The sequence below is a fragment of the Emys orbicularis genome, chromosome 2 (assembly GCF_028017835.1).
Source record: "Emys orbicularis isolate rEmyOrb1 chromosome 2, rEmyOrb1.hap1, whole genome shotgun sequence".
NCBI lineage: Eukaryota > Metazoa > Chordata > Testudines > Emydidae > Emys > Emys orbicularis.
Window position 1 is genome coordinate 21,172,902 of NC_088684.1, and position 15,501 is coordinate 21,188,402.

The 15,501-nt window shown below is 41.7% G+C and overlaps 1 protein-coding gene across 1 annotated transcript in view; it reads right to left on the minus strand.

The window, feature by feature from the left end:
- Positions 1-11,992: 11,992 nt before the first annotated feature.
- NSMCE2 (NSE2 (MMS21) homolog, SMC5-SMC6 complex SUMO ligase) overlaps positions 11,993-15,501 on the minus strand; it is a 167,910-nt gene continuing 164,401 nt past the window's right edge. The window contains exon 7 of the mRNA XM_065399222.1: positions 11,993-12,355. Within this exon, the coding sequence (XP_065255294.1) occupies positions 12,241-12,355 (115 nt within the window). The 3' untranslated portion in view covers positions 11,993-12,240. The remainder of the gene's footprint in view (positions 12,356-15,501) is intronic.

Here is a 15,501-nt window from a genome sequence, read left to right on the forward strand (position 1 = left end):
TAGCTTGATGCTGGTGGATTTAGTTTGTGCTATCCTGAAGCACAATGAAAGATGGGGTCCTGCAACAAAGTGGATGAGGCTGAACAGAACTTAAAGGAAAGAAAGGCCTAGTGGGGCCACAAAGCAGCAAGACATCCCCCCAAAGTCTAACTCTCCTAAAACTGCTCTAACAAAATAAAAGATATACAGAGATTTCCCTAAAAATGGACCAATGGACACACCTGAGTTCCTGCTCAGAGTGGATGCACAAGAGACGGACAGGACACACACAAACACCCTCTCCACAACAGACACAAATAGCCCCGTGATAAGCTTCACCAAGGATGGAGACCCATGCAGGCAGTAGAGAATTGTCACTTTTTCCTTCTGCAGCCCATACCTCCCTCAGCTACCTGTTTTCTTTTTCCTCATTAATGGCTTTCTCCACCCATTCAATATATCGGAGGTAAGGATTTTGATTTTGATTTTTTTGCATTTGATAACCCAGCTGCGCAACTCTGTGAATTAGTGCATAGGTGGGATAGTAAAAAAAGGCTAACCCAGCCAGTGTGGATCTGTGATCACAGCTATACATACTATGGTGTAATACATGTCCCGTTCTATTCATTGTAACTATATTAGTGTCCCCTGCCTTTGTTATTCACTGTTTGCAAATATTCATTTGAACTTATTGTAGAATGGGTGTTTCATATGTTTACCAGAATTTACATGTGAACATGTGTCTTTGCGTAGGACCAAAAATATTCACTATTTGTCATGCTTCTATTTAAAAAAGTTTCAATGATCCTGCCGGGTAGAAGAAATAGTACCTTGTGACTTAGGTGACTGATCATACCCTGTGAATTGCAGAGTCAAACTGAACAGCTTGCAAACCACCTGGCGGCTGAAAATGGTGGCTCCAAATTAATAACAAATCGATTGTCAGAAAGCAGGAGGAGCTCCCAGATTATTTGCAAATGGAAAAAAAGAGCAACATAGCCAACAAATGTTCCCTACAGATAATTCAGCCAGCTCTAGTTTTGACAGAATTCTTCAGGAGGAAGAAAAACTAAAATGTGCTATTTGCATACACACAAATTCTCTGTAATACAGCACTGAAACTTGGATAGCAGCACAATGGGCCTCTCGTCTACTAAACTGTATGTTCAATTAGTGTAACAGTCCAGATTCTACTCTGCTAATCTATTTTAACAAAATGATGCAAATAAACTAGAGGAGGTCTTTTCCATCAGGAAAGTCTACAATTCAATGAATGCAGGTATTTGTTGCGATTCTTAATAGATAACCACTCTGCAGCTTCATATATGCCTTCAGCTACTTTCAGTGTATTTAAAGAAACATGTGTAACTCTTGTGCTGGATGACTCATAGCATAGCAGGCCCATTAATGTGTTTGAACATAAGAAGCATATGTCAAAAAAGGATTTCCCAGGGGCTGCATTTTCTCTCTTTTCAGAAATACGGTTCTGTTAAAGGTCTGCAGATTGTTTCTGAAGCAGTTCTCTTCATCTCACAAAACATGCTATTTTATGTTCTCTCTCGTAGATGAAATATTCCTAAGTGAAAATCTGACCTTTGTCTTTTGTAATTCTGGGAACTTTGCAAGTTTCATTTGGCTTGTAGGATTTAGCTTAAACAAATAGGAGGTTATTTTCTACATCTGAAATAGTGTTGTTTTAGAATAGTTTTTTGGGCTGGGTTGTAATATGTATGGACACTCTGCACAAGACCAATAGCTCCTTTTCTATATATACCGTTTATTCTACTTACTACTCAGTGACAGAAATTACTGTATCACCTACAAAAAGTGGATTAAAGCTTTTAATCAAAACCCTAACTATGCAGCCATGTGTACAAGATGTGTACTTGCCTTCAGTCCCAAGCCTGCAAAGGGATCCACCCATATGGCCCCTTTACGCCTGCACAGAGTAATACTGTGCTCAATATCCCTTTTAAGGAGAAGTGCCTCATTGAGCAACCATTTGATCTTATTATTAGATTTCTTTTCCTGCCTCTCCCCTACCTCTTTGTAGCTTCTTGTGACCCATACTTGCTGCATGAGGTCTCAAGTTAGACCAGAGTCCTGCAGACAGCCCAGATTTGCTTGCAGGATCGGAGGCTTAGGTCCTGATCCTGCAAAGACTTATGTATGTGCCGGACTTTATGCGCTGTGATTATTATCATAGTTGATTTGTGTTCCAGTAGTGCCAAGAGGCCCCATTGTGCTGATCACTATGCAAACACACAGTAAGAGACAATCCCTATCCCAGACTTTATAGTCACCTTGAATGGTCCCTTAGAATTGGTGTTAGCTACTTATACTAAACAATCTGTTCCAGCTTGCATTTAGCTTTGACGTTGAAAGAACCTTTCCAGACCTGAAGAAGAGCTCTGTGTAAGCTCGAAAGCTTGTCTCTCTCCCCAACAGCAGTTGGTCCAATGAAAGATATTACCTCACCCACCTTGTCTCTCTACAGTCTAGATAGACAGATAAAGGGTGTGAGAGGAAACTGAAGCACAGAAGAACTGCAAACAGAACCAATCCCTGCCTCCCAATCTGGCACTCCGTCTACCCCAAGTAGTCAATGAGATTACTCAATGCTGTGTAAAAGTTAATGCATATGGAAGGGTCTTTTCAGACTCAGGGTTTTAGATCTGTAAAGTGTTCAGGGCAGGGAATGTATCTTTCCTTGTTTCTGTGATCTACCTAGCATAGGTTTGGGCACTCAAACTATAATATTATTAACAAGCATACAGTAGCAGTAAAAGGAGGACAGACATTAATAAACCCATTTAAAAAAAACCATCAGTAGCAGTATGAGTCATACTTGTTGGGTGTCGTAGAGTTGTCAGAAAGAGTCTATATTTTGACCCACAATGTTTCTTCCACATGCTGTACTGTAAAACTGGAAATTATTTCTGTACATTTGTGCTGTTTTGACCGATTCAAGAAATGCCTGAAAAATGTATGCAAATCCTTGCTATTTACTGAACCTGCCTAGCAACGTGTTTTTCAGCCATAGCAGGCGAGTGTGCAATGGGTGACAGTTTGCCCTGCTTAGCAATGGACTTGAATGGTAGCATGCATGCCTGACAGAGGGGGTCTGATAAGATGACTAAGCATAAGAGGAATTCAAATAAAAGACGCGTGAAGAACTACACACAACGTTTGAGCGTTACACATTTGCAGAATGTGGGGCCAACAGGTTTTTCATAATACGGCCTTTCCTTTAGCTTTTGTGATTGATCTGTAGACATCATGTGACATGTTTTTAATCATTAGGTCATGTTCCCTTGCTTTAAAAATCAGAAGACATTAACAAGAGTTCTACTTCCTCTCCCTACATTCTCCTTAGTCAGCTCAGCTCCAAGAATACTACAGCAAATAGATTTTTACCTGCTTAGTAAACACCAAAGGTGAAATTCACTCTTGCTCAGCGGGCCAGCATTCTGCCTAGGTGGCACTTAAGAGCTATTTGAGGACTTAGGAGGCGCACAGGCCTTTGGGCTATTTACCCCTGTGTCATGGACCCTTTGTGCAGGCTAATGCAGCCACAAAGTAGCTGCAAGCCCAGTTTGGCACACGAGGCCCTACAGAAAGCCCTGGCATTGGGGCATTACAGAATGGGTCAGGTGTAGACAGTCGAGTGGCTGGGGTAGGTATTGGTGCCCCTCTGCGCCACTTCAGTGTCATAGCGGCACAAAATGAGCATAGTCAGTGAGACTGCTCTAGTCTGCCAAATTGGCCCCTGGCAACGCCCAACTAGGCTAAGGATGCATCTGGCCTGTGTGCTTGCACAGGGATGAATTTCACTCCAAATGCATCTATGAACATTCCCAAGGGATTTATTTAATCCTGTGAGCATCCAGGTGGGTAATGCTGTAAAACATACATCAGTGCAAAAGAGAATTTACAAACTGAATGCACTGATGCCAGGAAGAAATATTCAATTTGTAGACTAGTTTTACTGTTCACGAACCATAGGAATTAAACATTATGAGCCAAATCCTCAAAAGGGTGCACCATCCGTGCACATACCCAGATTTGTATACCCAGATAGGAGCATTTGTGCACTTAACTTGGCATGCATGCCCTTTGTAAATGCACATCATTTTATCATTTATTTGTGGAAGCACCCACTGTGTGATAAGTGTTTGGAAAGTGCCTAAGGTACCAGCTCCAAGGAGCTCACAGTCTGAGGACGTGACAAAACCTGGCTGTAAAGACTAAATCCTGGGTGATAAAAGAAAGCACGCTGCCTGCTGTGTCCTCTGCTACTGGAATCCTGACTGCGAGGACAGGATTCTTCACTTGCAGCTGTGGTAATGTGCTATGGAATTCATGCTGAAGCTCTTTGGAGAAGAAGCACCCTACACCTCAACTAGCAGCCAGCTAGTACTTTCTGCTGACCGTGGCATATGCGTTCTGAATGCTACAAAAGATCTAGTAGAATACAGAAAGTTCAGGGCACGGGTGAAAGGCTCCACTCTTTTCCTCCCGTGAACACACCAACATGTATTTTTAACTGAAATAGATATTCTTCACTATTCTTGCTTGGCTTTTCTGGCTACATTTCCTGCATCTGCTAAGATTCACACTGTTAAAAAGCAGAGAGAGATTTCTCTTGTGGGTAGTGCTCTGTCTAGGGCTATGTCTACACTATGGGGGGGATCGATTTCAGATACGCAAATTCAGCTACTGGAATAGCGTAGCTGAATTCGACGTATCTGATACGACTTACCCCGCTGTGAGGATGGCGGCAAATTGACCACCGCGGCTCCCCCGTTGACGGCGCTTACTCCTACCTGGGCTGGTGGAGTACGCGCGTCGATTCGGGGATCGATTATCGCATCCTGATGAGACGCGATAAATCGATCCCCGAGAGATCGATTTCTACCCGCCTATCTAGGCGGGTAGTGAAGACAAGCCCTAAAATTCCCTTACCTTGATTTGCTATTTTATTTATTTACAGTAACTTCTGTGGGCAGTCCTTTGTAGCACTTACTCTTGGTCTGCCCTCTCCCATTCATCACTATGGATCAGTCATGTTTCCCTAAACTCAGAAATTGTCTCAGCAAATCCAATTTCCAGCCCCCTTATCTTTAAGAAGTATTGCTTGAGACAACAAAATGACTATTGCACGACCAATCATGTCTCCCTTCTCAAATGCTTGGGACAGACATGTTTCATTCAATGTGTCTCATGTGATGGACAGAGTAAATGTAAATTAGACAGGTCACTTACAATTAAAGTGACTGTCATGGCAAAAAATGAAATAATAATTTTAGTGATCAGCTAAAAAAGCCATGGCACACAATTATTTTAGCTAATATTAAATTGCCATTCAAAATATCTTATTTTACACCAGAAATTGTTCCAAGCCATTAATGATATTTAAATTAGTACTGTAATAGCAAAATCTCCATATGCTACTAAGCTGGTCATATACAGAGCCACATTTGTAACAATGCATGGAGTTGGTTTATTCAGAGTGATAAAGACCATGACTTCTTACAAAAGAGGAAAAAGACACTATAAGTCATGTTTTCTGCCATGGAAATCACAAACATACTAGAATTATAGATACTAGAACAGGGGTGGCCAACCTGTGGCTCGGGAGCCACATGCGGCTCTTCAGAAGTTAATATGCGGCTCCTTGTATAGGCACCGACTCCGGGGCTGGAACGACAGGTGCCAACTTTCCAATGTGCCGGGGGGTGCTCACTGCTCAACCCCTGGCTCTGCCACAGGCCCTGCCCCAACTCCACCCCTTCCCGCCCCCTCCCCTGAGCCTGCCATGCCCTCGCTCCTCCCTCCTTCCCCCCAGCCTCCTGCAGGCCAGGAAACAGCTGATTGGGAGGTGCGGGGAAGGAGGGGGAGGTGCTGATCGATGGGGCTGCTGGTGGGTGGAAGGTGCTGGGCGTGGGTGGGGGGTTGAGGTGGTGATTGAGGGCTGCTGACGTATTACTGTGGCTCTTTGGCAATGTACATTGGTAAATTCTGGCTCCTTCTCAGGCTCAGGTTGGCCACCCCTGTACTAGAATTTAACAACAGATTTTATCCTAGAACAAGATTTAATACACACAACAGAAAAACAAAGTGAAATCAACAAACTTAAATGTAATGACATTCTTATGTACTGCCTTGATTTATGCAGGCGTTCTCAAGCTGGGGGTCGCAACCCCTCAGGGGGTCATGAGGTTATTACCTAGGGATCACAAGCTGTCAGCCCCATGCCTGGTGGGGCTCGGGCCGTCAGCCCCATGCCCACATTTCATTTAAATTAATTTAAATTTAAAATCCCTGATTTTAATTTATAAGGGGGCGGGGGTCGCCCTCAGAGGCTTGCTGTGTGAAAGAGGTCATCAATACAAAAGTGTGAGAACCACTGATTTATAGCCTATCTGGAAATGTTGTTAGAGATGGCATTGGCAGGAAATTAAACAGTCCCCTTTGGGGACCAATTCACAACAATGCAGAGTCTCATGAACAGCATCTTCTGACTTTGCGCCTTTCCGATCTAGGGAGCATGAAAACGTCTTCTGTTATTTGAGGTCTCTTTGAAATTCTCACATTGGAGGTTCAGATTTTAAACCTCACATCATCGTTTTGCTCCAGAAGTTGATTGCATAAGTTAGAACAGAGAGAGAGTGTCTTTCCATTTCCCTTCTGGTCAAGATGATATTATTCATACTGAGTTTACAAGCAGACCGTTCCTTTGATAAACTCCCTGCGCCATTAGTTCACACGCATGTTTTCAACCTCTGTTTCATGTAGGGTGACCAGAGAGCAAGTGTGAAAAATCGGGACAGGGGGTGGGGAGTAATAGGCGTCTATATAAGACAAAGCCCCAAATATCGGGACTGTCTCTATAAAATCAGGACATCTGGTCACCCTAGTTTAATGGATTGGAATAAAATCAACATAATCTCTTAAAACAAACTGCCTATTTAGGCCCTGATCCTGGGAAGACTTAGGCAGAAGCTTAAGTTTGTACACTATGGGTGAAATCCTGGCCCCACTCAAGTCAGTGGCAAAATTCAGTGCAGCCAAGATTTCATCCCAGGAGTAATCCCATTGAAATCATTGAGGCTACTCAGACTGTATAAAGTTAAGTACATGCATTGTATTTTGGCTGCTTAATGATCAATTACTTTTCACCTGATATTTATTGATTAGCGACTCAGAGTCAGGTAGCAGAATTTCCCATCTAGGCATGTGGTTTTCCTATGAGAATTAATTTGGCAATATTTACTCCATTGATTATACCATTAAAAAGCTTTCCTCCCACTACAATTAGTATTTCATTGCCAGAAAAATAACTCGTTATCCATGCAAGCATTTGCCATCTTACTTGCAATCACAGAATTTATATCAACAGACATGGTATTTGATTCCTTTGCAGACTAAATCTGTATTTGCAATGGGGTGCCTTCTATTTAAAGCTACTGACTGTAAGGACAAGAAAGTAGGAAGTTACTTACAATTACATACCACTTTTCATTCAGAAGGACCTCAGCTCTAAGGTACTTCCCTCTAAATTACTGCATTTTACCTATTATTGAAATGCAGCTACCCAATATAGAACATAGTACAGCACAACATACAACCCGAGATCAGTATGCACAGATGTTTAATCAAAGAGGTGATGAACATCTAGTTAAAGCTTGAGTGGAATTTAGACAGGGAGTCACTAAATTCTCAAGTTAGAGCTTAGGCCATGATACCAAGTTTTAAATCCTCTACTCTTGAACAAAGTGACATGGAATATTAGTGACTACAGGTAGTCAGAACCTCTGTTTGACATCTCCTCAGCAATAGGGTAACCAGATAGCAAGTAGCAAGCATTCTTCCAGGCTGGTTGAGCTCACAGCTCAGGAGTGGTAATGATGAACATATCTTTGAGTCAGATGCATGTTCTTATCAGCATAAATTTATGGTGCTGTTTTGTTCTTCCAAGAAATCCTGGCATAACTACTTTCCTAATCACACTGTGGGCACACTTCACTGATTACACCAATCTGGAAATGTCAGATATCCCCTAACTTTGAAATAGGGAATTCTATTAATTCAGAAGAACCTTTCCAAGTGAGAGAACTTTTTAAATGGCACCCACTCTAGGGCACTGTTGAAAGCTCTAGGGTAGGGCTGCATGGATTCTTTTGCCTGTTCTTTCAACCAGCTACACCTTTAATCACTTATGGCCTGACCCCAAAAGGATCCTTAATTTTAGAGGGAGTGACAGGTGGTCTCAGTATCTCTTAGGAACAGGCCATTGATTTGTATACCTCCTGCTTCCTTCCTGAACCAGATTTAGGTATGCGTGACTTTTCTTACTTTTTTTAGGGCATCTCTTTACAGAAACATGCTAAATCCTGATTCTTCTTCCTATAATCTTGTTGCAAAATTACTTGACATCAAACAGTGAGATAAAATATACTCTTTGATTCTTTAATGTATGCATGCTTACATATGATAGTTTATAGCAAAAACACATGATGAGTTAAAACAAACTGTTTAAGGGTCCACTTCCATGAATCACAGTGATCAGTTTATTCATTGCCAGTACTTCATTTCTGTGCTTTATTTCCTTGAAGTTTTCTTCTTCTAGAGCTGGGTTTCTGCATAACATGGACCACTCTGAATAGGGAGGTTGTCTCTTCTCCCCTGTTCACCACTGCATAGACAAAACCAATGCTCAAGAAAGCTTTTTGCAAATGAACAATAAACACCCACTACCAAGAATAAACAACATTGGGTTCCTTGTGAACTCCTAGGCCTCAATTCCACCCCATGCTCCAGCCACTTTCCATTGCTCCACCAGTGCCGAGCAACTCTAAACCTTGTGGGCCTGGCCTCCCAGAGGATACTCCCTGTGTAGGGGGATTCTGAGACGGTACAGGAGCTGCTGTAGGGACTCCTATGCTTCCTTGATTCTCAGCCTGAGGGGGCATGACTGGGGCTTTCCCTTCCTCACATAGTTGTAACAGGCCCTTGGAGCTGTTGGCAGCTGGTGTATGTTAGAACACCTGTGTTGGGCACCAGCCCACTGCATAAAAACCCCAGATCGGGACAGTGCAAAAGGCACTCCACACACCCTACCCAGTGTGTCAAGTGCACAGCAATGGCAGCTGAGGATCTGACCCTCAATATTTCAGTATCAATTGGTAAATCGTTTCTAGTCAAACTTATCAATAAAGAGCCATCCCCGTTCTATCGCAAAAAAGGGCAAAGGTCTACTCTTGGCCCTGCTCAGCTGACCAGTGGGAACACTGAGGCCAATAGCTGTTCCATGCATGTAATGAAATGAATCAAGATCATCATAGATATTATCAGGGTTGGAAGGGACCTCAGGAGGTCATCTAGTCCAACCCACTGCTCAAAGCAGGACCAATCCCTAACTAAATCCCCAAATGGCTCCCTCAAGGATTGAGCTCACAACCCTGGGTTTAGCAGGCCAACGCTCAAACCACTGAGCTATCCCTCCCAAACAGATCAGAGAATAGAGTTTGTTCAAGGACTGCAATCAATGCAGTTAATCTGCTGTAGGCAATTGAAAATCATATGCAATATATCAGTGATTTCTGAGTATTATCAGAAATATTCTAATGTATCTGAAAGGATTCCATAATTATTTAAGTCATGGCTTTATAGGGCAAGTCCTGGGCATTCTCAAAAAAGATCTCTCAGATTATAAAAGAAACCAACCTCAATTTCAATACAAATACTGCTTCAGACATCATATGTAATTGCTATTAAAGTAAGGCAGGTATCTTCTGCCAAACTGTTAAATTTCTTTCCTTCAAAGAGTAAAAGGATCTCAGAGTTTATAGGCTGAACTTGCTATTCAAGTTTCATGACTTCATAGACATTGCCTAACCCAAGCTAGGGAAGAAAGGAAGGAAAAATCATTTATTGTGAGACAGGAATGTGAACATTCAAAGAATACTTTCCACTTATTGCATAAGTGATATGGGTGCTGACCTACTTGCTTTCCTTTTCCTTATAATATTGCACTTCAGGTTTGCCTGGTATTTCTCATATCTTTACTGCCTTATCCAGGCACTTTAAATACTAGAGACTGGGTACATATATGCAAAGTGCCCGATTCAGAGATATGCTGAGCACCTGTACCTCCAATTAAAACCCTCCAACTTGATCTCAGGATCAAGCCCTAACTCTTAAAATCTGGTAAACAAACATATCCAATACAGCAATCTCTAGTCTAGCATCACTCATAGGAACGCAAGGATAATGAACTTCAGGAATATCCACATGGAGCTATCTGAGAATATATTAATATGAACACCACACTATAGCAAACTGGATCAGACTGCAGAGCACAATAGGGCTAGTTCAGTCTAGTAACTGTCTTCCATTTTGCAGGTACAAATCACTCTGCATACAATTTTGCACCTGTATTTATCTCCCTTATATGTCCAAATCCCTTATTTGCTGACACATTCAAGCACCCTGACATCTTAGTGATCAAAATTACTGGTGCCCACAATTTTGCAGTTGAAAACACAGGACACATCTACACTGCAAAAACCCACAGCAGTGAGTCTCAGAGCCCAGGTCAACCTACTTGGGCTCACAGGGCTTGCACTACGGGGCTAAAACTAGTAGCGTAAACCTTCCAGCCTTTGAGACCATCCCCTCTCCCTGGGTTTCAAAGCCTGGGCTCCAGCCCGAGTGGGATCATCTACATTGCTACTTGTAGCCCCGTAACATGAGCCCAAGTCAGTTGACCTGGGCTCTGAGATTTGCTGCCTCAGAATTTGTTTCGCAGTGTAGACATACTGACAGAGTACACCTACACTGGAATAAAAGACCCACAATACTGATGCGGCTGACCCAGATCAGCTGACAGAGGCTTTCAGAACTCAGACTGCGGGGCTAAAAATTGCTGTGTAGACGTTCGGGCTTGGGCTGAAGCGTGGGCTCTGGGACCCTCCCCCCCACATGCAGCGTCCCAGAGCTCAGGCTCCAACTTAAGCCCAAACATCTACACACCAATTTTACAGCCCCACAGCCCGAGTCAGCTGACACAGGCTAGCCACAGGTATTTAATTGCTGGGTAGACTTACCCACAGAGGCCTGATTAAGCCCACGGTTAAAATTTGGCCCAGGAAGTGCATTATTAGTGCAACTGAACCAAAAGTTGCTAGAGATTTTTTCCAACAGTGTTTCTCACAGGTTTTGGGGTTTTATTTAAAAGTGCTGGAGTAAATCGAAGCAGACTTGAAGGTGAAAGGAAAAACGTTCGGCAATTCAGGACATCCTCCTCCCCATGTTTTAAAAACTAAAACTGTAGTTTAACAATTACAAAACTGCATTAGTTTAATGTGACCTATACTCCAAGTATAATTTGGGTTAATAAAGGTCTAATGAAGTAACGCTTATAGCAACAGTAACAATGCATGCATGTATGAAACTTGTTATTATTACATGGTATAGTCTTTGCAACTCAAGGTATGTAGGTATCCTATAATATTTTTATTGTTATTATACATAAGGTTAATGAACTGAAGAGGTTTATAAATCAGCCAATTCTTCTCACATAAAATATCAATGTGAACCCCCTTGGGAATTCCAAATACATAAAGTCTGAAATAAAAGATTTTGAATATAAGAAGTACAGTATGATTAAGGGCCAGGACCTGCGGTTAATAAAAGTGACTAATGATTTTGCATTCCCAAACATGAGATCCAGATGCTCAGCACTTTCTGAAAATCAGGCTCCCTTAAGAGGTCTTGTGCTGGGCATCCAAAAAGAGAGGCACGCCAGATCACGTCCCTTTGAAAATCTTGGCCATGGTGCCTCCTACCATGAGTAGCCCCAGCAACAACAGAGACGTCTCACTGGGATGGCTCACAGTAGGAAACAGTGCACCCAGTAGCAAGCATTTTGCAGGCTTGGCCCTAAATTGATATCTTTAGAATGCTTTGAAAATGAGCACACTACTGACAAAGGAGGTTACATTTCGCATATACATTTTATTTATAAAATGCAACATTTTAGAGGTTCAGGAAGAAAAACAAACAAGTTAATCTGGAATGCTTCACACTTGGCAGTTTAAGAAATGCTTTCAGTTATAGCTGACACCTTCAACTTTGCCTTCAAATGAAACACTTCAAATAACAATCAGTTACACAACCTGCTTACAATCAGCAGCTTATCTCACAAGACCTCCAATAACAAATTTTCTTTGTGGTAACAGTGTGTCCAGCTGACTTCTACGGCATTGATCGGGCTTGTTTATTCTGACTGTCAATCGCTCTTTTAGATGCTTTATCTGGCACAAGATCTGATCTCTTAACATCTAAATGGCTACAGCCAATTTTAGGGCAGCTGTTAAAAAGAAAAATAAATAAATCAGAAGAATTATATTAGTCATCTGAATGTAGCATTTGCTGTTTTATATTTTATTCCCGCCCTCCCCTCAGAGTAACTTTGTCGGTGACTTGCTGCAGCTTTTCCTTGATAGATAATAAATCTCTGTTGGGAAAAAAAGTCTAATTATCTTAATAGGTGGGAGTTGATGTCTCAAGGGAATGAGTGTAATGAGATATAAAGACTTTCACCTGTTGATCACTGTCTTAAATCCAATGAGAGTTGCTAGTGTTACTAATAATACAGTTACTTACTGTAATCATTGTATATTGCTTTACATCTTCAAAGCACTGTATTCTCCCCCCACCAATCTGTGGTGAATAAGTATTAGCCTCGTTATATAGATAGGGAAACAGATTAAAGAGGTTAAGTGACTTGCCCAGAGCCACAGAGTGAGTCAGTGGAAGAGCTAGGGTTATGAAAAGTGATGAGTCCTCACAAGAATGGAGGGGGAGAGGATTGTGTGTCATATTAGTGATCTCTAAAAGTAGAACAAATACAGAGTTTGATATTTGGCTGCAGGTAGTCAGGTAAAGTCAGATTACTTCTACAGTGAAAGATATTCAGGGATGGGGTATTTTTTTCCCTTGCTAGTGGAGCCAGATGTATATGGATAATGCCCACAGTTAAAACATTTGAGGACTCACTTTTTTTGGAACCTAGTTTCTTTTTGGGAAGGAATTTTGTCTAGGACTTGGAATATAGAGTCAGCTCTCATCCCTTCTATTCCAGGCTTTGTCACTGGCTTGCTGTGTCTGCCTTGGGCAAATCACTTAATCACGCTGTGCCTCAGTTTTTCAATCTATAAACTGGTTAGAATAATAATTATCTGTCTGATAGACGTGTTGCAAGGCTTAATTAAGGTTTGTCAAGTGCCTTGAAAGTCTCATATAAAACACTTCCTGTAAGTATTAGCACTACTGTGACCAGTGCATGAAATTTTCCCAGGCTGTGGAAGGCACCTTGCAAGGTGTTGGGAAAGCCACACAGCAGTATGCAGCAGTCCCTTAAGCTGCAGTGGAGCTGAGCTGCATAGCAGGTTTCTTTGTGGGAGCATAGAAGGTGGAGGCTGCGGGCAGGCCAGGTGAAATGGCTGAGAGACAGCCAATGGTCTGTGAAGTACACCCATCAACTCCACAGGCCTTGAGGAAAGAAGAGTATGCAGCTTGCTGTAGCCAGTACTACATTGCTTTGCCTATAGCAGTGGCTGTAGCTCTAGGATGAGGATGGGGAGAGGATTCCGTTCCTCACCCTGTTCCCTCAGCTACTTATTGATCTCCCTGACAAAGTGCATTAACTTGGGCTTTGCCCGACAGATCAGGTTTTGCCTTTAAACCACGTTAGGAATGTTTGCTCCCCCTGGAACACCGCTGTGAAGAATGCAATCATGTAGCAGCACAAAAGAAAATGGTTTACTCCAGCTGGGAGCTTGAGAGAGTAGGAATGAATGGTTTCTATAGACCTAGCAGGTTGTGGCATTTCAAAAACCGATTCTGTATTTCCAGAACAAATGTTAATTACACAGCAACTCAGCTCATTTTAACAGACAGATATACGCAGAACTTAGAGTTACATGTAGCATGCCTAACTGACCTTTCTAAATGTAATTAGAGCAAACCCCTGTTATTGCTGTCATGTGCACTTCTAACATACCATATGATTACATCAAAAATACCCCTACATTAAACAATGTTAAGGTTGCAGGTCAAGCACTCAAAAGTTTGTTAATTAATGTAGCATTTCCTATCAGGAATTTATCCCTAGGAAATATCAAAGGGACCATTCATTGTGGGTAGGCGCTGAGATTTCTCAATTCAGACAGCTGTTTCTGGGTCCTGATCTGAAGTCATACCAAGAGGTAGGTAATAATGTAAATACAAAGGTCCCGTGTTTTCAGTATTTACAAGTCAAACATTTTATTGTGAAATCTGGACATGAGGAGACTCTCGAGACCTTTAACCACATTTGAGGAGTTGACCCAGGAGAAAGCTGGAAACAAAAGGTTTAAATTTATAAGATATACACAATTTTGATTGAAAAAGCTGTTGAGGGATTTGGACAAAGAAACTGACCTTGATGATTAGGGCTCTCTATGGGAAAGGGGATATACATCTTCAATTTGTGGAGCTCAAAGAAAAATTTATAAATTACTGTATAGATAGCATTTGACTCTAGTTAAGATCCATCATATTTTTGCTAGTAGGGAGGCGTTCCATTGGAGGGGTGGCCGGAAAAGGGGAACATACTTGATCATGTGGTAGTGGTGTCCAGAAATTAGTTGTTTTTTTGGAGGAAATTATTAAAGAGATTCATCTTATGACAAAATGCTGGCTTCCAAGAGATCCCCTGACCTGCTTACTTAATGCTCCAGCAAAGGATCTGCATTTTAATCAGCAATAAAAATAAATTAATGTATTGTTCTAACAGCTAGACTCTGTATTGCACAGTATTGGAAAAATGTGACCCCATCTCCTATGGAACGGGGTACAATAAAATATGGACTGTTCTTGTAATGGAAAAACTTTCATACCAAATACATACACAAGAAGTGCCAAAAAGAAGATAGGTATTCAGAAATTTGGTCACTCTTTCTAGTGTACTCAGAGGAGGAGGGCTCCCTAGCCGGCAAGCCAGAATCTGTAGCCATGTTCTTTAAATAGTAACCTGATACTGAATAAGTAAGGTACAATGTAGTATGTTAATGTTTTATTTTAACTTTGCCTTAACAAAAAGTTCAAGAAGTTAGGAAATGCCAGAAGTGCTATTTGAATTCTGGCATTTTCTAAATTTTAAGTGCTTGACTTGGCAACCTTAATATAGGGATGTGTGTTTCCATGTAATTTCCTTAGTTTCTTAAAAAGTAAGCGGAAAAAACAGATTCTATCATGTGGAAGCATACTGACTCCCATGTGGGTCATCAGCAAGATTAGAACCTTTAGATTCACAGCAACAACCTCTGTGACTTGAGCTATCTGAGTAGCAGGGCTGTTATTGTCCATGTGGACCATCCTCTGGAGGAGGAAGAGACTCATTTTGCTAGTGGATTTCACTGCTGATTACTGACAGCAGAGGAACGTTGAGACTTGGTACTACTTTGTTCAACT